General features: G+C 54.2%; 5 protein-coding genes across 5 annotated transcripts; 1 reads left to right on the top strand and 4 right to left on the bottom strand.

Moving 5' to 3' along the window:
• Positions 1-1,470: 1,470 nt before the first annotated feature.
• Positions 1,471-1,728, bottom strand: EsH8_VI_000516 (uncharacterized protein; the record flags this gene model as incomplete). Its single annotated transcript, XM_083271769.1, has 1 exon — positions 1,471-1,728. One exon carries the CDS (start codon positions 1,726-1,728, stop codon positions 1,471-1,473), a length of 258 nt encoding a protein of 85 aa, XP_083126943.1.
• Positions 1,729-4,376: 2,648 nt separating this feature from the next.
• Positions 4,377-5,438, bottom strand: EsH8_VI_000515 (uncharacterized protein; the record flags this gene model as incomplete). Its single annotated transcript, XM_083271768.1, has 1 exon — positions 4,377-5,438. One exon carries the CDS (start codon positions 5,436-5,438, stop codon positions 4,377-4,379), a length of 1,062 nt encoding a protein of 353 aa, XP_083126942.1.
• Positions 5,439-7,011: 1,573 nt separating this feature from the next.
• EsH8_VI_000514 (thioredoxin-like protein) lies at positions 7,012-7,918 on the bottom strand (the record flags this gene model as incomplete). The annotated part of the gene is made up of 2 exons (XM_083271767.1): positions 7,012-7,331; positions 7,387-7,918. The coding sequence occupies 2 exons, from the start codon at positions 7,916-7,918 to the stop codon at positions 7,012-7,014; spliced, it is 852 nt and encodes a 283-aa protein (XP_083126941.1).
• A 3,561-nt stretch (positions 7,919-11,479) lies between these two features.
• Positions 11,480-12,190, top strand: EsH8_VI_000513 (GFA family protein; the record flags this gene model as incomplete). The annotated part of the gene is made up of 1 exon (XM_083271766.1): positions 11,480-12,190. One exon carries the CDS (start codon positions 11,480-11,482, stop codon positions 12,188-12,190), a length of 711 nt encoding a protein of 236 aa, XP_083126940.1.
• A 2,431-nt stretch (positions 12,191-14,621) lies between these two features.
• Positions 14,622-18,658, bottom strand: EsH8_VI_000512 (DUF1765 domain-containing protein; the record flags this gene model as incomplete). Its single annotated transcript, XM_083271765.1, has 2 exons — positions 14,622-15,906; positions 15,960-18,658. 2 exons carry the CDS (start codon positions 18,656-18,658, stop codon positions 14,622-14,624), a joined length of 3,984 nt encoding a protein of 1,327 aa, XP_083126939.1.
• Positions 18,659-22,205: the final 3,547 nt, after the last annotated feature.

Genomic DNA, 22,205 nt, shown 5'->3' with positions numbered 1-22,205 from the left:
CCCCCGATCGTCGAACCAACAATCCCGATGCATCGTGTTACGACAGACTCGAATGCTGAATAAGCTTGGCAAAAAATCCTCGGCCCCGAGCCGCGATGTCGTGATTTCTAAGCCATACAAGTGGTGAGATGTGGGGTCTCGCCCCCCTTCTCGTCCTCGTCGTCCGATCACTACCCCTTCCCGCCGCCTTTTACACCGCTCAGACATTGGAGGACCCTTGGAAAATAATGGTTTCAGCCAAGTTATCTTGGTCGTCGAGGTGGAGGCACGAGCTTACCAACCAGTATTTGTTACGTCATTTGTCTCGATTATCATAAACCTTTGGTGTTGAGTTGTGAATACACTGCCATGAGAGCTGTTGTGCCGGAATGCGCAGGACCGGTTGCGCAGGATTCTCTTTCAGAAGCAAGCATATCCAAACCCAACGACACGAAGTTATTTCTGAGGCTTCGCAAAGTAGAATAGTGCTAGACAGCAGCGTGCCGTTGCAGCACGAATGACCACCAATATCAACCCTGTTTAATCCCTCCAAAATCAGCGTCCAAACGGGGCCAGAGCGGCGCAGCAGTGCCCAGAGTCCACACCAGGTCGGTGACCATCCAGTGTGGGTTTAATTTCGATCCTTCGGAACCAAGAAAAACAACAACAGTAAGAATAGGTTTGGTTCAATTTTCCGTTGTTCGAAATCGACCGGTCGTTGACCGAGCTAACCCTCGTTCCTCCGGCCCCAGTCATCTTCCGATGGCCCCACTAAACCCGAGCACCGGGGTGTGCGCGGTGGTTGAGCGGCGTATGGGTCCCGGTCTCCCTCTGCCGAACTGGACATGCTACTGTACGTACCCGGTGGAAGGTGTGGAGATTGTAGGCCTTTTTCGGACGTTTCCTGCTGTATGCATGGAGGCTATAGAGGAGTTCGACACCAAGTTACAGAGCGCCGAATCTTTCACTTGTAACCGCAATGAAGCAGCGCGAATTCATCATCACAGTTTTGTTGCAAAATGCTCCAGTTTCAAGTGAAGATAAAATTGTGGTATCCTTCTATCATGTATTACGTCCGCATACAAATCCGGCACAGTCTATCCGGTTTCCGGTTTGATTTCAAATGCCCGACAAGGAGCTCGACGTTGGCTGCGATCCTTGAGATACGGTAGGCCGTAAGACCATCGTCACAGCTGCCTCCTCGATTACCCCTAGCTGGGTACACCAGCGAACCCCTCCCCAGCTGAGCTGGCCAAGGCCTGTCTCTATCGACCCTGATCCGCTCAGCGAAAGCTCGCAAGAAAACAACGATAAAAACAGCAGAGACACGCCCCGTGTGTTTGTCGAAAAGTAGAAGAAAAACCCAAAGAAGTTATCCGTCAAGGTCCCCGTGGGGATACCGTGCCAACTCCATCAAACGCCTTGCCAATCACATCGCTTCGCATGTTCTTGTAAAAATGTTGGTTTCCCGCATGTCGGTTGCGAGACGGTTTACATGCGCGAGGGCTGGTTGAGGACGTTGGAACCCATGGGTCCGACCGGCACGGATCCCCGAGTCTCGATGCCGTGCTCGAGGTCGTAGCGGTAGGTGGGCGGATGCCCGATGTCGCGGAGGGCTCTCTTGACTCTTTGCCTCACAGAGCGGCGTCCGGTCATCGGTGACACTGCCTCTGGCGAAGCCTCCTTCTCGTAGGAGCAGACGGTGGAGGTCTCGGAGAAGGTGGAAGAGGCGTACGAGTTTCTGTCCATCTTTGCGGTTTTGTAGTTTGAGTGTGGGATGTTGGTTTTGGGAAGAGTTATTGTGGCGGGTGTGATGGTGATGTCGGTAGCGACGATGCTTGAGTTGAGAGTGATGGCAGAGTTGATGAGTGGCTTATGTAGGTGATGATGTGTGATTTGTGTTGAAAGGTTGATTGATTGCTGACGCAGGCCAAGAGTCAAATCAGCCATATCTCTGGCGTCCTAGTCCTCTTTATATGCTCAAAGGCGATGCACCGCCCCCATGTAATGCTGGGCAATGTCACCACACCGCAATCCTGTAGGTATCTCCCGTACAGCCATTTCCACCACGTCGATGGCGCGTTTGCAAAACGGGCGCAAAGTAAGCATGTCCCTTCCACGCAAGGCCGTCCACTCACTTTCCGCCCTCCATCCCATCCCACGGGGTCGCACAGCACCTGCACACGCACACGCCAACGTCCTCCCTGGCAGAGTCTCCAATTCCATCACAGAGAACCCCTTCCCCCTCCCCTGCCCCCTGCACAACCGTCCAACCAGGCCGCCGGAATTGGTACAGGGGGCGTGTACCCCACCCATTGCGTAGTTCCGAAGTGAACATTGGGCTTGCGAAGCTTGTGAGCTTGAGCTTATCCTCTTTCTCCCTGCCGTCCATCCACCCACCACCACCACCCCTTTGGGCATCTTTGCCTGGGTGACAGGTTTTGACTGACGCCGGTTCGTGGATCGTCAATGCGTCAGTCGACTTGAGAGTGGGCCGAAAGGCTTACCCGTCCTAGCGTGGTACCTGCTTTGCATCCTTCTCCCTCTACGATTTGCTTCGGTCGTGACTCAAAGGACAAGGTTCGACCCTAACTGAGCCTGTTTGCATCGCCATCGTCGAGCATGGATCATCACGCACACGCGCATTTCACTGTACGCTGGCTTCTGGCGGCGGCGCAGCGGCCAGTCGACATCGAGACTTTTGGAAAAGAATTGAATTTTTTTTTTTCTTTATGCCGTCTCATCTTTCACCACGAAAAACCACACGAATCGAGGGTTCATCTACTTGCAACTAACCTAATAATTCCTATTTTGAATGCAGGTGAACTACAGCATGATACATTCAATTGCACTTTTGGGCAAACCCACGTTTGACAACGACGAAGCTGCCCCATCGACAATTGCAAAGGATCCCTGACCGGAGTCATACCGAAAGAAAACGTCCCGCATCCCCACGCAATCGCCTTACGATGCTTAGACGTGGCCCCCGAAATGAGGTATGCCCGCGGCGCTCCGGCAAGCGACTCGAACTGACGCACCCACGACCGGGGGCGACGCGGCCGTTCGGCTCCCGGCACCAGCACGCCGGAATAAAGCTCGAATTTAAGCTCCATGGGGAAAGGGCAAGGAAAAAAAAATTCAAGACCTTCCCCGAACCAACCAACCATATCACAAGTGGAGAACTGGTTTGTGGGACAAAAAACAAACAATGGTAAGATTGGCCTGAGTCACCCCGACGAAAACGACCCTGCTGCGTACGCTGGATGCTGTAAAGTTCTGGACCACGGCAGGGGGAGGGAGGGAGGGCTGCCTGTACACTGCGATCCGCAGAAGATCCGTGACGACACTCGCAGCCCTGTATGTCTTGAGCAAAAACTTCTCCGGCCAATCAGCAATTGCTCATGCAATACTGCCCGGGGGGGTTCGATGACTCTCAACGGGACCCATTAGCATTATCTCGCAGCCTAGTAGCAACGTAACACCACGACGCAGTCGTCTATCCAGCAGATCTCCCAAAGTACCATTATACAGCAGGATGCCCCCTGTACAGTGTGAGCATTTTCATCGCAGATGGTTCGTGTCAAAACTCCCTACCTACCTGCCTTACCAAGGCAACCAACCTCCCGCATGACAGAATAGGCAGACGAGACGAGCAAGTGGATGTACGTCCTGTGAGTCCTACAGACTCCGCCACGCTACACTCATCCTCCCCATCGAGTCCTACATGGAAACTCTGCGTTCCAAGCACATCCGCAATAAGCCCCGGTCGCGACATTCGATAAGCCCCGTAGAGCTGCAGGGCCGCTCTGCCTCGTTCGTCAAGCCTTCGTCACGCCGCCCACGCGGCTACGGGAACCAGGCCCTGGCCCCCAACAAAGCTTGTCTCCAGACCCAAAAACAACAAACGGCCCAGCCGATCTCTCGGCGATCCCCCTACTGGCTTGGCTCCGAACTTGTCGCTTGGCTTGGTGAAACCCGAGCCCCTCCCCCCCTCCCCTCATCCACGAAAGGTACCCTCGAACAGCTGCTTCCGAACCCAGTTCCCCCTTGACAACGTAGTTGCCTTCGCCTTCGCCGTGATTTCTGCCTGCCTGACCTGGACTCTCCCGGTCCCTTTTGTCATCCTTACCAAGGTTCCTCGCTGGCGAAGATATGGATGGGGCTTGGCGCCTGCGGCCAGGTTCAAGAGCCTGACTTTTGGACACCAGGCTAGTATGAGGTTCTGCCGCTGATCGGGGGCGGGCACTTGAAGGTATCTTTACTCATATGATTGTGTCGTCTTGACATTCGCTGCCTAACTTTATAGCACAGCGGAGAGAGTAAAAGAGGGGTGGAAGAGGCAGCAAACTTCAGCAGGGTCATGATGCATGAATTTCCAAGTGTTCTATCCTGACACCTTACATAGCTTGCTCCTCGCCAATAGACTCTGACTGGCCATCGTGCTCAACCTCCCCAGTAGGCTTCTCCCGTTCTGTCTCAGGCTCCTCTTCCTTCTCCTGATCTGGCTTCCAAGTGTCTCCCTTTAGCATGGTACACGCAGCCCTCAACATGTCTCTGCGTTCACATCCAACCTTATCACACAGCGTCGTCGCAACACTCATCGTCAGGCCCGGCAGCACGCTAGGATCCCCGGCCTCCCACCGTCGCATCTCGTCGTACATATCGTCCAAGAGCAGCTTGGCGTGATCATGTGCGTCCTCATCACCTCGTACCTTTGCGTTCAGGAAGAAGACGCCGTGCCGGATAGTATTCTCCGCCATGCAGACGCCCATCTCAATGATCTCGGGTCTCGAAACGCCGCTTGGTGCCCTGTACCGCGTGTACCCCTGGCCCGCCAAGTGCGCAAGGACAACTATGCCCGCCAACTCCTGGGCAGGGAGGTTGCGGACGTAGTCGATCTGGCGAAACCGTACATCCTGGCGATTGGATTCGTGGACCTCTTTCAGGGCCAAGTGCCAACCGTCTGGCGGCGGGGCGTCGCGGAGTATGATGTCTTGGTGGATCAAAGACTTGACACAGGGGTCGCGCCGAGGGACAATGTCTTCTCTGTACCGGATCGAGTGTGTCTCTAAGTCGGCAATTGTAGAACATTGCCACAAGGCGCGCTGCAGATTTGTGCGAACGACGCCTGCTTTTGATGCATCTTGGAGGTCGTACTCTTCCCAAAACGCAAGGTAGGCCCCGTGAATAATCTCTTCGATGTTACGCTCCCGGGTTTCCAATTCCCGTATGATTTCAAATGTGTCTTTAGGGAGTACCTCTCGCTCACGCGTGTCGGAGGCGAGGATGTGGTTACAGGGTGCGCAAGGATAGCGGGCGGCGTTGACTTTGGTTACAGCGCGCTCGTACTGATCCAGAAGAACGCGGTTGGTCCTGCAGGTGGCGCGGAGAGCTTGGATCTCAGCGAAGTCCGCGTGCTCCGCGATAAGTAAGAGAAGATGTCCCGGTAACAGCGACATTGTTGGGGTTATGCCGGGTATTGGCTTCCGTCGGCTTCTCTGCTCGTTCTGGAATATCCCAGTCGAAGTACGCGACAGGAACAGTTACGAGGGTAATATATGGAAGGGAAGATGGGAGTAGAAGCAGGACGTGTCTACTCTGTACAGAGGTAGAAAGATTGTGCTTGTCTTTCGCCAACGTTGTTTGCGCTCCTCTCCTAAGAGATGGGTATTAAGGCCGTAGCAGGTGGGTGTTTGGGAGAGATTGTGAGGAGGTTGAGTTCGCGTAGTATGCTGGAGAAGGCCAAAGATGCCCTCAGGGTATCTGAATCAAAGGATGTAGGTTGTATTGGTGTGGTTGAATGTTGTACTCCCTCGGCATGTATGTAATTCCAGCGAAGGCGAAATAGGTATAAGTGGGGGTTGTGTTGGGTTTCCGAATCAGCTCCTTCGCAGTTGAGTATGAGACGGAATGTCGGGCGGCGCCACAGAGCCCACGTTCAAACGACAGCTGATCTTGCCACGTGGGATTTCAAAGACTTGAGATGGAAGGAAAGACAGAAACGTTGAGTGAGTGAGTGATGAAAGCGCGGTGCGGACCCGGCTGCCTTTGAATGTTGCGAACGACCATCCGGGTTCTCACTCGACGACGAGCAGCTGCACTCCGCCCCAGAATTGTTCAGAGCAAAAAATGGTGTCAGAGATCGTCAGAAAGAGACGTAACTTATGCGGCATTTTGAGTCGGGATACCATGATGGCCGACAAATGTTGGTCCTTCGATAGAGCGTATCGTGACAGTTGGGTAGACGAAAGGAGGCCGGGCATCGCACGCCGAGTTTCAATGCAGGACTCAAATGACATACCCCACCACCGACAGCTGCCAAGTAAAGCAGTAATTTCAGGGAGAAGTAGCAAACACTAGCATTCAGGCCAACTGAGTTGTATTTGAATGCGCCGTTGGCAGCGCTCTGGGTTGGTCGATGGGTCTGGTCTGGGTTGATGATCGTGGTGGGGTAGTTGGGCAGAGCCTCACTTGGGTCGAACTGAACATAAGGACTTCAACTAAGGCTGCCAATCGCTTGTCCATTAGCGCAAGTCCATTGTAAAAGCATTGGCCAGATAGCGAGGCGCCCTACTCGAGGACTAGGAAGCATGAGATTTCGCCCCGGGGTGGCCACAACCGTGTTGCGCCTGAAAACAAATGCGGGCTGAGGTTGAACCACTTGAATATATCAAACGACAAGATGAGAAAGCAACGGGCCAGCCCCGACGATGTGCCCACAATACGCCCGAGCACACTAATCGTACACGTCCTTCCGCATTACAGGACTTGCACAGTCGCCTTGTGGTGCAATCCGTCCACAATCCGGCCTTTTGGTAGAGCCCGTGTCGCTGGCCAAGGTCTCGCCGCAGGTGACGTGCGAGTTTATTTGATCCCAAACGCCGAATATGCAATGTCCATTACTGACGCGTCCTCCGTCAGTTCGAATCCCCCCGCCATACCATTTGGTGCCTACTCCGCAGCGAAAGATGCCGGTCAGAAAAGTCGAGCAATATAAAACGAAATGCGGAAATGCGAAAACGCTCAAGTGAGCTACTGGTTCTTCTGGCTGTTGGCAGACCGCTCCTTCATTTCCACCTTCTTCTGCCCGAGATCAATGATCCTGGGAACCAGCTTCTTCTGTTCGTCGAGCTCGGCGATGTCGTCACCCCCGCCGATGCTCACACTATTGACCAAGATGTTGGGGACGGTTTTCCGACCGGTCTTCTCGCCCAGGAAAGCCTGCAGTTGGGGGCCGAGAGGGTGTTTGTCCAGTTCGACGACGAATGGTGCGGGCTCGATCGAGTACTTTTCGAGCAGCAAATCCTTTGCTTTCTTCGAGTATGGGCAGTACGACTTGGAGAAGATGATGACTTTGCGGTAGTCAGTATACATTCTTGTTAAGGGGGTGGTTAGCGGGTGACCTACCTGGCGACTTTTTCAAAATGGAGTTCAATTCAACCTCAACGGCGTGCTCCTCGTCTGACTCCTTCTTTTTCTTGTCGTCATCCGTGTTGTCCTCTGAGACTTCCTTGCCGGCGCCGGTCTTTTCCTTCTTCTTGTCTTGTCCGGCGGCCGAATTGCCCTTTCCGACAACCTCGCTCGGCGCATCGGGCTTCAACGGTGATTTCTTGTTGGCAAGCTCCTTGGCCTTGTCCTCGGCGGCCTTCAACCGGCTTGCCATTTCCTTTGCCAATTGCGCATCGTCCGCGTCGACGTCACCGTCGGCATCCTTGTCAACAGGCACGTTGCCAACCGGCTTGGTCTTACTCTGGTCCAATACCGCCTGGCCGGGTGGTTGTTTATGTTTCAAGCCGTTGACCGTCTTGTGGTAGAAGTCTTGGATCGTCCGCTCATCCTTGACTTCCTTCGCCCGTAGTGACGAGGTGTAGAAAAGGACGAAGACGGTGCCAATGAGCACACCCACAAGGAGGGTGCGCAATTGCCTTGGGGAAGGCATATTGTCGGGTTGGCAGGGCGAGGGGATCGGCGGCCTCAATTGTGGAAGCAAGGGCGGCCAGGAGCGACGTGGCGTGCAAAATCGGAAGCTCGGGCGCGGGTTCGTCGATCAGAAGGAATTGCGATTGCTTCGAATTGGGACCTGGCAAGCGGCGCGGAGCGGCAATGGAACACCTTCAAAGTATGTCGTTTGGTAAGTGCTACGGTAGCAGGCGGGCGACATTCAAAGGGAAGACAAGGATTCGCTTTTGACACAATGCCGTTCTCCCTGGGGGTTTGGCGTAGAAAAGCAGGAGCCCAAGCGTCGGGGTGCTTTGAACGTTTCGAATTGGTGGACAACGGATTAACGGCGCAAGGCAGAATGGATGGATCCCTTGGGGAGAGAAAAATGCGTAGGGCAGTTGAAGCGTCTTCGGTGTCGCAAGCGCAAGAGCAGTGATCGTGGGCGTCGGTTTGAGAGGGAAAAGGGGGTGCGTTGTCGCTGGTGTTGCGCACTATCGTCAAGTCGAGGAAATGTCAAAGGGGGACGGACAGCAGGTGAGGTGGAGGTAGCGTCGGAGCTGGAAGTGGGATCGACAATTTGGCTCCCGTGACCAACTGGCTGCTTGCTTGGTGCTGGCAAGGTACATACACGGTGGCCAGTTGCACCACCAGTTGCACCAGTTGCACCGGAGCCTGGCGGCGTCGTGGTACAGAGTACCGAGCCGGCCTAAGGTAAGCTCCAGCCAGCCAAGACCATTTGCCATTTGGTTCGCGGGCCACTGGGCGGCAATGTTTGGCTCTCGCAAGGCAAAGAGAGAGGGCGGACAGCTAGCTGCACCCGACCCGAATGAGCAGCCGCGACGGCAAGTGCCCTTACCTAGCCCCCGGCAAGATTAAAGTACCTCGACACCGGGGCAGCTGTAGTGGAGTTCCGGACTTTATGCACCAATCAGTGGGTCCAGCTTGCACCGTGCCATAAATAGAGGAAGACAGTGCTGTGCTACGAGGAAATGTCAGCACTTAGACAGTAATTCACAAAATCACACACTGATCGGAGGATCGTCACCCTGACGCACCGGGCCCCGGCTTCTGTGCGCAAAGGAAACAACATGGGACGGCTTGACACGACTCGAAACGAAACAGGTTGCCTTTGCCGCATCCACCTCGCAAATCGACATGTTGTCATTTCAACTACGCACACCTACCATCCGATCATCCTGACGACTTTTCAGAGCATAGAGTGTGAGGGAGACCTCCGTGATCAGCACTCAGGCATGACAAAGGGATGCTCCACGACCCGCCCGCGCTTCCCTTCCTGGCCCGCTTCACCTCGAGAAATGTCGACGAGACAGACATTGTCTCCAGGAGACTTGAGAGAATTCCTGCCACTCGATACCGGCAGGGATACGGGAGGGCGGCTGATACAGCTTCCCCAACACACAACCGGCTTTCCATGCACAGCAAGGAACCTCGATGCACCCACAGGCGATGGCCCTCTCAGGGTCCAGTTTGTCTCCGTCGGGAGCGAAATCTCTTTGGCTTCCGCAATAGCGCAAGAGCCATGTCATACCATTGAAGCTGATTCTAAACCTCTAAACAAAAGTGGCAATTACCAATTACTAAAAATTATTACCAGCCCTATCGTTCGGCTCCGCATTTCTTGCTGATCCTGCAGCTTTTGCCGTTCCATGAATTCATCTGCCGTATCATTCGTTTAGGCAACGCCGAAGGAATCCTGCTACCACGCCTGACTCTTCCCAAATCAAACACTATTCGGGATCCAGCCCTTTTCACACCTCGCGTTGAAATTTGTTGTGCTTGACGATTGCATGGGCACGTAGCATCCGCCTAGCTGTGTCGGCGTGCCGACTGTCGATGCTGTCTGCGACTGGCTTCGAGCTGCCGTCGCCATGTCTCATCACCAGCCTAAAACGTTCAGGTCTGAGCTGCTCTCTGGAAGCCATGACATTCTTTTCTTGTTGTGAGGGCTCTTCAGCATCTGTGGTGACGGTCCCGGGCCCATCCTCGTACTGTGGCGGCCACAAAGGTGTCTCGCCGTGTGATGAAGGTGTTGATGGCTTTTCCTCGGCCAGTTCTTGTTGGGTTGCCGGTTCAGCAGCCTGCAAGGGCTTCATTTTGATAACCTCGGCCTGCTTAATAAGTTTCGCGTGCTGATGGCTCAGGTGAGCATGCGTAGCAGTGCGAGCTCTGTGGCGTTGAAGATGAGAGTGAACCGATGACGGTGCGGTCTGAGCTTGTGCTGTGAAGAGCAATAGCATTCCAAGATACACAATGGACAGCATTGTTGTCGTTGTCCTTTAGGTTTGGGGGGTTTTGTTTTTATTTTTTAGGTGGCCAGAGTAGTGGTTCAGACTGGCCCGATAAGCCAGCTGTCGTTGTTGAAGTAGCCTTGTAGTCGGAAGATGCGGGATTGTGTGTCTTTGGTGATATGGAACGGGAGGGTGAACGGTTTATATCCCAAACTCAAACATTCTCCAGAAAATCTCAGTGACAGACGCATGACGAAGAAACACCCCAACGTCATGTCTAACGGCGCCTAAAACCGTAAAAAGCACGTAGTCGTCAAACAGCAACCAGCCACCCATTGGAATGCGGTCCTCACCGCACAGAAACCCGGTTCAGACCCTGTGATGCTGGCCAAGCCTTCGGGGTCTTCTGTCTGAGTCAACCATCCAACCCCTTCGGTCACAGTTTCGAATCTGTCAGATATGATAAGATTAGAAGTGCCTAGACTCTGCGGAGCCAAAAGCCTCGTCATATTTTGGTGCTTCATCCAGTCTCAGGGGATTCGATCTGGGCTCTATCATGGGTGAACTTTGTGAATACCCGTCCCAAACGCGTTTTGGGACGGGTCTAGGTGTCAACAAAACATCGCTGCTTACATAGCCCCGCAAGCCACATGCTTTCTCGACACCGAAAACCATGAAAAAGTGCAAAAAGCACATTTGGACATGAGTACATCCAACATTTCGATTGTCAGATTGCCCCTGTTGCCCGGCTTTGTCTGCCTAGAGTGCAAAGAGGGGAAGACGGCGTTGATTAGATAAGAGAGTTGCCTATTCTGGCCACCACGCCCTTTCTGACTGGGCACGCGCGAATTCCCTCATCTCTCTTGTCGGCCGGCCCTAGTTAACCCTCCTACCGTTTTTCCTTGCACCCTCTCGTTCTCTTTCCTCCTCTCCTCCCCTTCCTCTTGTTCCTCTTGATCATACGCGCCTCAGGAAAGATCACCGCTAGGCCAATCTTGCCTAGATTCAGGGTCCTTCCGAAACATTTGTCTACATTGGCGTGGGAAATTCTCCTCCCCAGCCCCCCGTTGGCATTCCACTTACACAATTCCTACGTACAGGCCGCCCCCCTTCCCGCCCGGTTCGCACGAAAAAAAGGTCATGAGCCACCGACTGGAATTCAGCAACGCCTAGCCTGAGACTTCACGAAACGCCAAAGATCTTTCCCGGTCTGGAACTTTTTAGGTCGATCAACCTCGGGACGAAGGACGTCCGGACTCTCCGCCCACGTAAGACGAAACGGTCGAGCCCGTTGACAGCCAAACACCATAATGTCTTACCAAGCCGGCGAAGACTCTTCCATTTTGCCCCTCACGGGCGGCTGCGCCTGCGGCAACATTAGATACTCCCTCAATGCCTCGCCGTTGGTCGTCCACTGCTGCCACTGCACCTGCTGTCAGCGTGAGACCGGCACCGCCTTCGCCCTCAACGCCGTCGTCGAGGGAGACGAGGTGACTCTCCTCCCGAGCGCCCCATCTGCTACGCCTCTTCAGCCGCTGGCCTCCTTTCCTTTGTCGACTCACGACAATTGGACCCCTAAGCAGTCCAGCTCCGCCACAGCCGACGGGGCCGGCAGCAACGATGACAGGGTTGCGAGTGAGACCAGTCACGATAAGCTCAAAGATGCGATCCCTGTTCCGGTCCTCCTCCCGGTACCCGCTGAATCAGGCTCTCCGCAACACATAGCTCGCTGCCCTCTCTGTCTTACACCGGTCTGGAGCAACTACGATGGCGCCGGTCCCCTCATGAAGTTCCTCCGCGTCGGTACCCTTGACTCCCCGGCTCTTCTCGGCGGACCGGATACCTACATTTTTATGCGCAGCAAGATACCCTTCGTTCAGGTCTCGGATGACGGAAAGCCCCGCTTCGACGCGTTCTATCCGCAAAAGGAAGGCGTCTGGAGCCCCGAGGCGCTGGCGAGACGGGCGAAGCTGCTCGTTCGCATCGGGGAATGGAGAAAGGAGCAGGGCTTGGATGGGTGAAGGCAAAGGGCGGTGAAAGTATTGGGAAAGGGGCTAGAACCTTGAAATAGACCGTTTACTTTGCCTCGTGCTAGGCCATTCCGCTCACAAACCAAACTGCGTGGGTTTCAGAAGGCCCAGATTGGCATGTTCGAGAACTCGGTCTATTGAAGCTTGTCTTGTTGCTAGTGCCAACGCTTGCCCGTCTTTGTAAACAATCTCGGCATGCCACTCGCTCCAAGGCCTTGGCGAATAGCACTGCGTGTTTCATTCCCGACTTCCATAGGCCTGGAGAGGACGCCGAGTCGGATGCCCTTTCGTTTTCCTACTTTCATGAAGGGCTCATACTATATCCTAGACTTACATCGGGCGTGTATTTCCATCGCAAATATCCTGCTCGACCACCAATTCTTGATGGACGCAGGTTCCTTTCCCCATAAAATAGATGCATCTGGCCTTCTTGGACTCTGGCCACAATCCAAAGGCTGTGGAATGCTGACATGGAAGAGGCCCATTGCTTTGAAAATAATCGAACGTACAGAATACATGCGGTATGTACTGGGAGGATTACTAGATACCGATGTGAACAACTTTGATTCAGTAGCCGAGATATATATGGGCTAATTCGGCGTACCATGTAAGGTGTGGTTTCAGGAGGGAGAAAGGGAAGTCCAAGGGCAATTGCTTCCACTGGAGAGAAAAGGATTGCGACGGAGTTGCGTGTCATGAAGGCTTCTCCGCTCTTTCCAGGAAACGATATCAGGGACGAAATGCAGAGAGGCTTACGGAAAGATCATCTCAGTTTTGTAGAGTAGGTACTTGTGAACAGGGCAACATTGTAGCTCCTCTATCGCCATAGTCATCTTATCACTGTGAACGAAGCTGTTCGGGAATCCTACAAGGATTCATAGGTCAACATTATCAGGAATGCACGGAATAGAGCTGAAAGCTCGGAGGTGTACGAGACGCAGACAAGATAATGCAAAGGGGGCGAAGAACATTTTGTAACGATGCTTGTCCCTCTGTTTGGGTAAATACGTAGGCAACGTACATCCAAAAACCAGCATAAATATATGAAGAGTACAAGAAAGTGAAGGCTGTCCTGGTGAGATTCGTCTTGTGCTTTGCTATTGCCACTGCAACACGTTGGCGTGCTTTGCGCGCTACATGTCCGTCCCGAGCGAGGACGGCGACCCAGCCCACCAGGCCTCATAATACCAAGCAACAGTAAGAACGCTGAGTTATATTCCCGTCTGGACACTCAAAGAGTATTCAGTAGATAGATTCAGGGGCTCTCAAATCTATGGGTTTGCCATGGACGGCCAACGCCGAGAGCCGCCAAACAACACGCACCACACCCGCGTAAGGAAGCCCGCAACCCTCCACAGACCCCAGCATGAATAAATACTATTTCCCAAGACCCAGCCTCACAGTACTCAGGCAGCACCGGGTTTTCGAATACGTAGTATCCTACGCTCAAGGCATGATAGCGATATGGCGGCGTAATTTCCGTGTTTTACTACCTCCAGCTCTCTCCACCCTGTTCATTAGAGCCTGGTCCATGTGACCAAAAACAGAAAAGTAAGCACGGTGGATTCCTTTGTGATATAGCGGAAGTATCTTTAGAAAGTTTCTCTCATTTGAATTGATTTCGGGGATATATCCTTCAATACTTTCACCTAGAACAAAATAGGAAAAAAGAAAATTGATTTCTTATGCACATTTCGAACAGATGCCCATCCCCGTGTTCCCTAGTTTGATCAAATAACAAGTTTTCCCAAGGGAGCGATTTTTGGAATGCTCCCTCTAGGCGTGTTCAGACAAAAGACCAAATGCAATTCCCCGCCCAGCCTCACACCCCACGAGGGGGTATGGTTACCTGCTCTTCCCCACCCAACGCCGTCAAGAAACACAATAAAGGGAAGAAGTCGAAGAAGAGGAAGAGAAAATAATATCATTACTTTGATGATGTTGATCGATGAGCAATAGTGACAATGAATCGAAACAAAAAGCCGCCGGAGCCTTTCAAATGTGTGGGAAAATGGTTGCTCAGGGCGGGAGAGCTGAACAGGATGCCCGAAAGTAAAAACAGGAACGGGCGCTCATTTGAGAGCTTTGTGGTGTGTGTATCATCTCGTGGTGGGATGGTATAATGCAGTGCGATGCAGTGACGATGCAGAAAAATAAATAAAAACCAAACCCCCAAACAAGGCTTGAAAAAGGGGGGGGAAAGGCCGCCAAAATCTTTAGGCGGCTAGGGGTATTTACTACCCCCCGCACCATGCTTTTTTGTTGATGCATTTGCTGTTGTCTTGGTCATACAGGAGGAAACTGTCCAGCATTTCTATCCAGTCCTCTGTCGTGGATTTCGTTTCGTCAGAAGGGTATGCGAGCTCGGCATATAAATCATTCGAGTTGTACAACAAGGCTGCTTCTCGTTGGGAATGTTTGTTTAGCAGACCTTCCTGAAGCCCTCGACTGTCAGAAGCGGGACTTCCACCTCGCTGAGGCCGAGAACGCCTTCGTCGCGTCTGCGGTCGACAAATCCGTTGCACTCAGCGACAACAACGCTCCACTCCGCCAGCGCGCGGCCAGTGTAGACAGCACGCTTGGTGTACAAGCCTACCGGGCGAAGGGGCTGTGTCAGAGGCTCGGGCCCGGACCTGCGAATCTCGGTCTTCTGCAGTAGCTGCTGCTGCTGCTGCTGTTGTTGTTGTTGCTGCTGAGGCTGCAGCTGAGGCGGCGGCGACAACGGCTGCGGTTGCTCCTCGTCGGTTTTGCTCCTAATGGGAGATGACGTCGTCGACGAGGCAGACGACATTGATGACGCAGAGGACTTCTCTGCGCTTTCGAAGTCGAATGTCATCAGCTCCACGTTGGGATTATTTTCAAAGTCGAACTTGTTGCTGAGTCTGCGCACGAGCGAGGACGAGGAAACGGTGGTGACGGACGACTTGCGCTCAAGGGTCGGGGAGCTTAGAGGGCTAGCATTCTTGGCTTCGTCGACGAGGCCCTTTTTCTTCGAACCGGAGACACGCCGTGTGGGGTCCGGGAGGCCAGCAGGCATTGGAGGCGGCGCGCTGCCGCTCCTCGAACGGGCACTGGCCCACGCTTGTGCTGGGGCGGGAAGACGTGGGCGGGTGAGAAGGCGCTCGCGCGGCTGGGTGACGGCAGGCGGCTGCCAGGTCAACGTGAACTTGAACACAAATTTCTGTTCCATGAAGATGGGCGAGGCGCCTGGAGAGCTGCCGTCCGAGGCTGTAGTAACAGCCGAGGCGGACGAAGTAGAAATCTTAGGCGGCAGGGGCGGGCCTCCTTGACGGCGTTTGGAAAGAGTGGCGGGTCGTGATGGTGCAGGTTCCTTTCGCGATGAATCGCTGCTGCTATCCTCACTGTCAGAACCTGTACCGCCCAAAGACAGCATCTTTCCAAGCAGAGACCAGCGCTTCTTGCTGTTGTCGGCCTTGGCAGAAAACTCGATTGGTTCGGGCGGCGGCGTTGTTGCTACAACCCCCTCGCCGTTGATGATCTTGGAAAATGAATCGAAGGGTTGGTTGAAGTAGCCTGGCTGTGGAAGGTTGACTTCTGTGCGTATAATCATGAACTTCTTGCCCGGGGTGGGAAGACATGGCGCAGTAGAGGGAGGGAATTTGCCAGCGGCTTCGGCGGCGTTGCGGAGGTAGAGGTAGTGCGCCCACACGGTCTTGAGTCGTGCCGCAGCAACGAGAAAGATTTGGCTAGGAAAAGTTAGCATCTCAACTCTTGCTTCTCACATGGAAGGAAGACTTACGCATCAACCTCGTTTGCGCTGCCGGCGTCCCGACAAATACGCCAGCAGAGTAGGCGCATGTAGTAGCTGCGCACCATCGGACACCAGTGATTGAAGTATGTGTCAAATGTCTCCTCAGAAAGCAGCCAATCCAAACACAACACCTTCTTTCTCTCAGGGTTTGCAGTGACAGCTTCCCAGGTCGAGAAGATGAAGGACAGAAGCCGAACCTCCGTCATAGCGTTATCAGAGACGAGCATTTTCTTGCAGACATCGAGCCAGAATGACCAGTCGATACATTTGGCAATGGTCGAGTTGTTGATATCGTCGAGTTGATCGTAGGCCACCAACACCTCTTCGAGGAAATCGCAGAGCGTGAACACAGCACTATGGTCATAGGCGGATACCCGGCGAGTTGCGGCGCGTGTGACAGCCAGGAAGGCCTCAGCAAAGGTTCGTCTCGCGGTAGCGATGATGGGCAATGGCTCGCCCAAAATGTCCTTCAGCAGCACGATGAGACGATTTTCAGCCATGTTCTTCAACAAGTTGCCGGGCACCGTCATCGAAGTCGCCGCAGCATCGGCACCGTAAAACGAGTCTGTTGGTGGGAGCGGGTTCATCATAGCGTCCACTTCGGCCTGTCGATGAATAGTAGATTCGATGCAGGCAAGGATTTGGGCTTGAACCAGCGCGAAGCCTGGTGAGCGCGCTTTCTCAAGCAGCGATAGACCTTCGGGCATGAACTCCTCGGATAGGATATGGAAGTACTTGCAGAAGATGAAGAATAAGTCGGTGTCACCGCCGCGCCACCTAGTGACCCAGGGGCTAAACCAGGGAATCCTTGCTGCCATAACCGAAAGCTTGACTCTCTCTTTGAAGCGGCTACTGATGCTTTTTTGCGACTGCCAACCCAACACACCCAGATTTGGCGGGAATAGCGCCATGATGTCCTCGCTTTCGCCATTGTTCTTCTTTGGCAGACCGAATTCATCAGCCGTCCGCCTGATGAGCTCTGGTCGTAGATCCCACAGACGGACGAGGATCTCAGCGACGGATGGGCAAAAGAAGAAGCCGTACGCGCAGGCCTTGCCGCACCAGTTGACCAAGCTAAGAGGCGCGTGCCGAAGCGACATCTTGTCCACCACAATCTGCATCTGCTTCATCAGATTATTCACGAACATGGTCCGCACGTTGTGTTCAGCTGATTCGGCGAGGAAGGCCTGACTAGACGCTTGCGACGAGTCTGCTGTAGACTGGGTTCCCGAACGGGGTCGAACGCGTTCATTCGGTGAGCGATCGGCCAATGACATGAAATATGTCGTCGTCTGCCGCCATTCGGGTCGCATCATCAACATCGTCAAGGCCTCAAGCAGAACTGGTCGGTCGACACCCGCCACCAGCTGGCCCTGTCCATCCAGCATCTCCAACAGCCTGCTCCACCACTTGTTCAGCACAATTGCCCTCCGTTCGACATCCTCGAGGTTGAGTCCCTTGTTGGTGATGTGGTTCATATAGGTCCGCAAAAACGGCAACAAGGTTACGCGCACCGAGTTCATCCGCTGAGCCATGGTCTTGCCGTTGAACGCACCATACTCCGTATCGAGCAATCTGAAAGCAGACCAAATGGTGTCCTTGTTAGCCGACATTTCGCTAAAACACTCATCCGTTACCGTCGCCTGAGACTCGGCAAAAGAAGCCGGTTTTGATTCGGGCTTTTTGATGTTACTGTTGTTATCACTTTTGTTGCTGTTGTCGTTCTTGCTGCGTTGGTCATTCCCGGGGAGGGTAGTAGGTGGCGGTGAGCTGATTATTGCTGTAGGCGCACCACTAACATCCGTATCGCTGCCCGACCCAAGCTTGATGAGCATGCTTTGCGGCCGCTGCTTGATCTTGGTCAGGAATGTGCTCGTGCGGTTAAGGGTACGAGTCGTGGGTTTGAGGGATTCGGCACTTCGCGAAGTTGCGGACTCTGTGTCAACAAGCATAGAGACCGGCCTCTTGCGCGGCGCTTCGGGGCCTTTGATGGATTCGTTGCTGGCTGCTCGGCTGCGAGAAGGACGAGGTGGTGGTAAAGCGGGGGGCTCTGGATTCCTTTTCGGAGACGGGGAGCGGGACGTGGACATCCATGACTTCTTCGCAAAGGTAGCGAAGCTCTCCGATACCGTCCTGGGGCGTTCAGGTTCGACTGGTCGCGTCGGTACTACCGGCGCGGCGGGTGACACCACGCCGCCCACGTGGTCTCCGGCGTGAGTACTGGGTCGTTCGGGCATAGCGGGTCGTTCGGGCAGCGGCGGCTCCCTGACTTTTGACGGCGCTCTGGAGGTTGGAAGCCATGATTTACGTCGCTCCATCAATGATGCCCTCCTGCCTCTCTTTTGTTTCTCCTTGTCTTTTTCCTTCTGTTTCCCATCTCTCGTATTTTCCTTATCTTCATCCCTTGCAGGTTTCGGTTTCACCGGTTCTGGTCGTGCCTTGGCAGTCATTGTATTCTCCTTCGCGGGAGCTTCCTTGGACCCTTTACCGTCAATATAGAGTGTCGTGTCGAACTCGGGAATAGTATCGAAGGACGGGAGCTCGAATGCAGCTCGACCCTGCACGCTTGGCCCTCTCTGATGTGTCGTTGGTGCAGATGCTGTCGATGCAGCGCTTGTGCGGTCGTCGGGGGCATGGGATCGGTGGAGGTAGGAACCATTTGCTGGTTCGACAACGGCCGGAGCCATCGTCAGCGTCGGGCCTTTCATCTCATGGCAAGTCCCACCAAACAAGTTGGACTTTTCTCCCAGATCACTGCGGGAGCGGCAGCTTTCCTAGATGTCGTTGCCCGCCCAAGTTAGGTGGGCAATTGTTTGCGACTGCGCCGGTAGCTGTGACCTAGAACATGCGATTGCGACTGGGAATGGATAGGTTCGCTTGGATTGGATTGGGTAAGGGAGGGCGGCCGGAATGCTCGGTGTCACTTGTGGCACGAGGTCTGCTTTCTTCCAAGTAAAGGTGTGTAAGCCGAAGGTGAGATAAGGCGACGAAAGGTAAGTTCTGGATCCCCCCCTCAGTTTGACATGACAAGAAGCTGGGGTGTATACGGGTAAGGAAAGAAGATGTTTGGGTTTGGGGGGCGCGGCGGTCGGTATCTCTGAGCCGGCAGAGTGAAAGATACAAGGCGGGAAGAGGGTCGTTGTTGGGTGGGTGTGGATATGAATAGTACGGGATCCGCAAGGAAGAGCGCACTATGGTGAAGCGAGCGAAAAGAACGAACGAACGAACGAACGAACGACTGGTGTCAGGCGAGGCGAGCTGGCCCTCGACTGTCTGTGTCTGTGTCTGGGTCTGTTGGTGTGGGTGGTGCAGCGGGCGGAATGTCTATCTGTCTGGGGGTGGTTTTTTTTTTTTTGGCCTCTGGCGGTGCTGCTACAAGGTCTAATCCAGTCGCAGCCTCGTCGGGGATTGTCTGTCGAGAGAAAGACAAAGAGGCACACAGAGCGAGAGTCTGAGAGAAGCGGAGGCAGAAATCTGAAGAGAGGAGCAGAGCAGGCCGGTTGGGGAGGATTCCCTGTCCAAGACTGGAGCTGGAACGTTTCAAAGAGCGATAAAATAGCGGAGCTTGATATTATGATGATCTCCACCTTTTTCCCTCTGGAATTTGGTTTGGGGGAACGCGCGCCGTAATGCGACAAGACGGTAGATGATGCAAATTAAACGCCGTCAGTCGCAAGAAGCTTGGTATGGGAGATTTGTAAGGTCTTAGACTTGATCGGGCTGTCTCACAGGCAAAACAGGAAGAGGGAAAAAAGGAGATGGGTGAGCGAGAGTCAGCAGCTTGGCGCGCGCACTAGAACCGCCGGAGGGGGGTCCTTGCTTAGACCGGAGAACAAAAAAAAAAAGAGTCGGGAGGATTTTGGAAGAAAGCGACGGGATGCTCCAAGGCAGAAACAGATTGAACAATCGGGGGACGGGTGACGACGGGCAGGGGGGCGGCCTCGGACGGAGACGTCGACGCAGTGACAGTAATAATAGAAACCAGGAGAGTACATAATACGTCAGTGGGATCAGGCATTAGCAGCAACTGGAGTAGTAATATTACTCCTACTAGGTATGCTGCTAAATGTCCAGTACCCCATTGTGGCCCTTGACCTGTCTTCGAACGCAGTAAGAACCGCTACGCCACCACAAGTCGAAAGGCGGTTGAGCGGGCGCCATCAGGCTCAATTCCAATAAATCATTAGGCCTTGGTGCTGCCCGCCCCATGAATAAGAATAAGGCTCGCCACACAGACACTGTACTGGGCTTGAAGGGGAAGTGCGATAATGCCGCTCTTCGTCTGGTCTGATGTGAAGGGATTTGTTATGCAGGCTCTCTGCCGTGCAGTGCAATATGTGTGAGGTGTGTGATGGCCGTGGGTCTGCCTACAGGCCCCCGAGACGCTGCAACAGCACCAGTTCGGCCAAGCCAAGGCAGAGAAGCAATTTGGCTCTAATGTAGCCAGCTATCTGCAGAGAGTGCGAAATACATGCCAACCTCCTCCTTCCCGCACAGCACAGCATCGAAGCTAAACGCTCCGTTTGGGCCGCGGATGGGGTTGCGTGGTTGATCGCCAAGGGCCAGCGGGGATTAATACGAACGAGGGTCCGCCTTTATCTCACCTTCCTGCCAGTGCCGGCCTATGAACAGGAACAGAAACCTGCCTTGACCATGGCAGCCCTGCTGACCGAAAGATGCCTGCAAGGAGAGGGAGCATCCCGTTCCTTGTCCGTACAGAAACGGGATTTATTGGCAGGAATTTGTTCGGCAGCATTCTGTCGCAACAGAACGCCAGTCAGTCGGTCAGTCCAGCAGTCCTCCCGACGAGCTCGAGGATTATGTGGCTGGGCGCGGGCGCAGGCGCGCCCACCTCAGCTCACTCAATCAAGCCTGGGGATCAACCCGAGGGCGATTGGCTTGTCTTCAACTGCTTCTGCTTCTGCTTCGGCTTCTCCCAAGCCCCTGGCTAAGACTAAAGCATCGGGGCCAGCGTGTCTCACCGATCGTGAGGAGATTCGTCCAGCGCACCTGCTAGCGTCGCGAGGCGGTGCGGCGTCTTCCTGGGCTGAGGCTAGCAGCTGTTGTCCGACAATGAGATCAAGCCCCTGAATAATGATCAATCGGGACAACGCACAGAACTTGGTGAGCGAACACGGAGTCGGGTCTGCATGGAAGCCGACACCTGCAAACGCTCGCCCTCAACCCCTCATGCCCCCAAACTCCAACAAGTGTTCGGGCGATTTCGTCTGGCCTTGTCCTGGCTCAGCGCAGCCCAGGGCAGCGCGGATACCTGGGAGATCAAACGAGACGGCCGTCGCCGCCCCGCTCGCTTCATCGGAACTCGGCAGGGTACCGTGGACAGATGCTGCCGAGTATCACGACTCGCAACCCCTCAAGACCCCAGCGGGCTGCATACGTGGGGGCCTCCTCTGCCTGCTGAAATTCGGCCGACATTGAAGCGCTGGTTGCTGCAGCTGCCGCCTGCATTAAAAGTTATGTATGCACCGCAGACAACCCCCAATGGCTGGCTAGGGTTCTGTTCCAAAGGCCCATTGTCCGCCGTAATTGGTAATTGCCTAGCTGGTCAGAAGTCGATTTAGACTGAAAATAAATCCTGCGCCCGACGATTGCCTCTTGGTGGTATGGTACGGTACACTCACTAGTGATGCGCGTCTGGGCAACGGCGGTAATGAGAACATGCACCTAAGTTCTGCATGTGGCTTTTCGCCGGCGCCACGTTTCCCATCTTGGGACTATTTGGCTGCAGTTAGTTGGGCGCGTCACCGGTACGAATGGGCCGAGGCCATTGTCTTCCAGCTGGACAGGCCTCAGCCGTTGCCGTTGGAATTCGCAGCAGGGGATCTACGGTAAGAGCTTTGTTCCGGACACAATGATCAAATGTCTCGGCCAATGGACGGTGAGTCGTGTCTTGTGCGATGTCCGATGCATTCGACTTGCGATGCTTTTATGGCTCCCCAGCGGTTTGAGTTTGCTGCGGCAGCCCAACGTTTAACGCTCTGCCCGTCATCTGTCAAAATCGCACATCGGAATCCTGACCTCGCTCGAATTGCCATGCCTGACAACCCCTGTTCAAAAGTGGGAACGTTAGCGCGTCAACAGCCTTCCCATCTGTATCCCGACGCGGCTTATGCCATCATTGTCCGGGTAAGGGCCTTGCCCTGCTGGGAGGGATCTGTCATGTTCTTCGAATATTCCGATCTTCTTGGGGGAACCTTGAGGGCAAGGTGCCAG

This window comes from Colletotrichum jinshuiense, chromosome 6 (genome assembly GCF_051148585.1).
Source record: "Colletotrichum jinshuiense chromosome 6, complete sequence".
Classification (NCBI taxonomy): Eukaryota; Fungi; Ascomycota; class Sordariomycetes; order Glomerellales; family Glomerellaceae; genus Colletotrichum; species Colletotrichum jinshuiense.
Note: the sequence above shows the minus strand (reverse complement) of the source record. Positions and strands in the feature narration are given on the sequence as shown.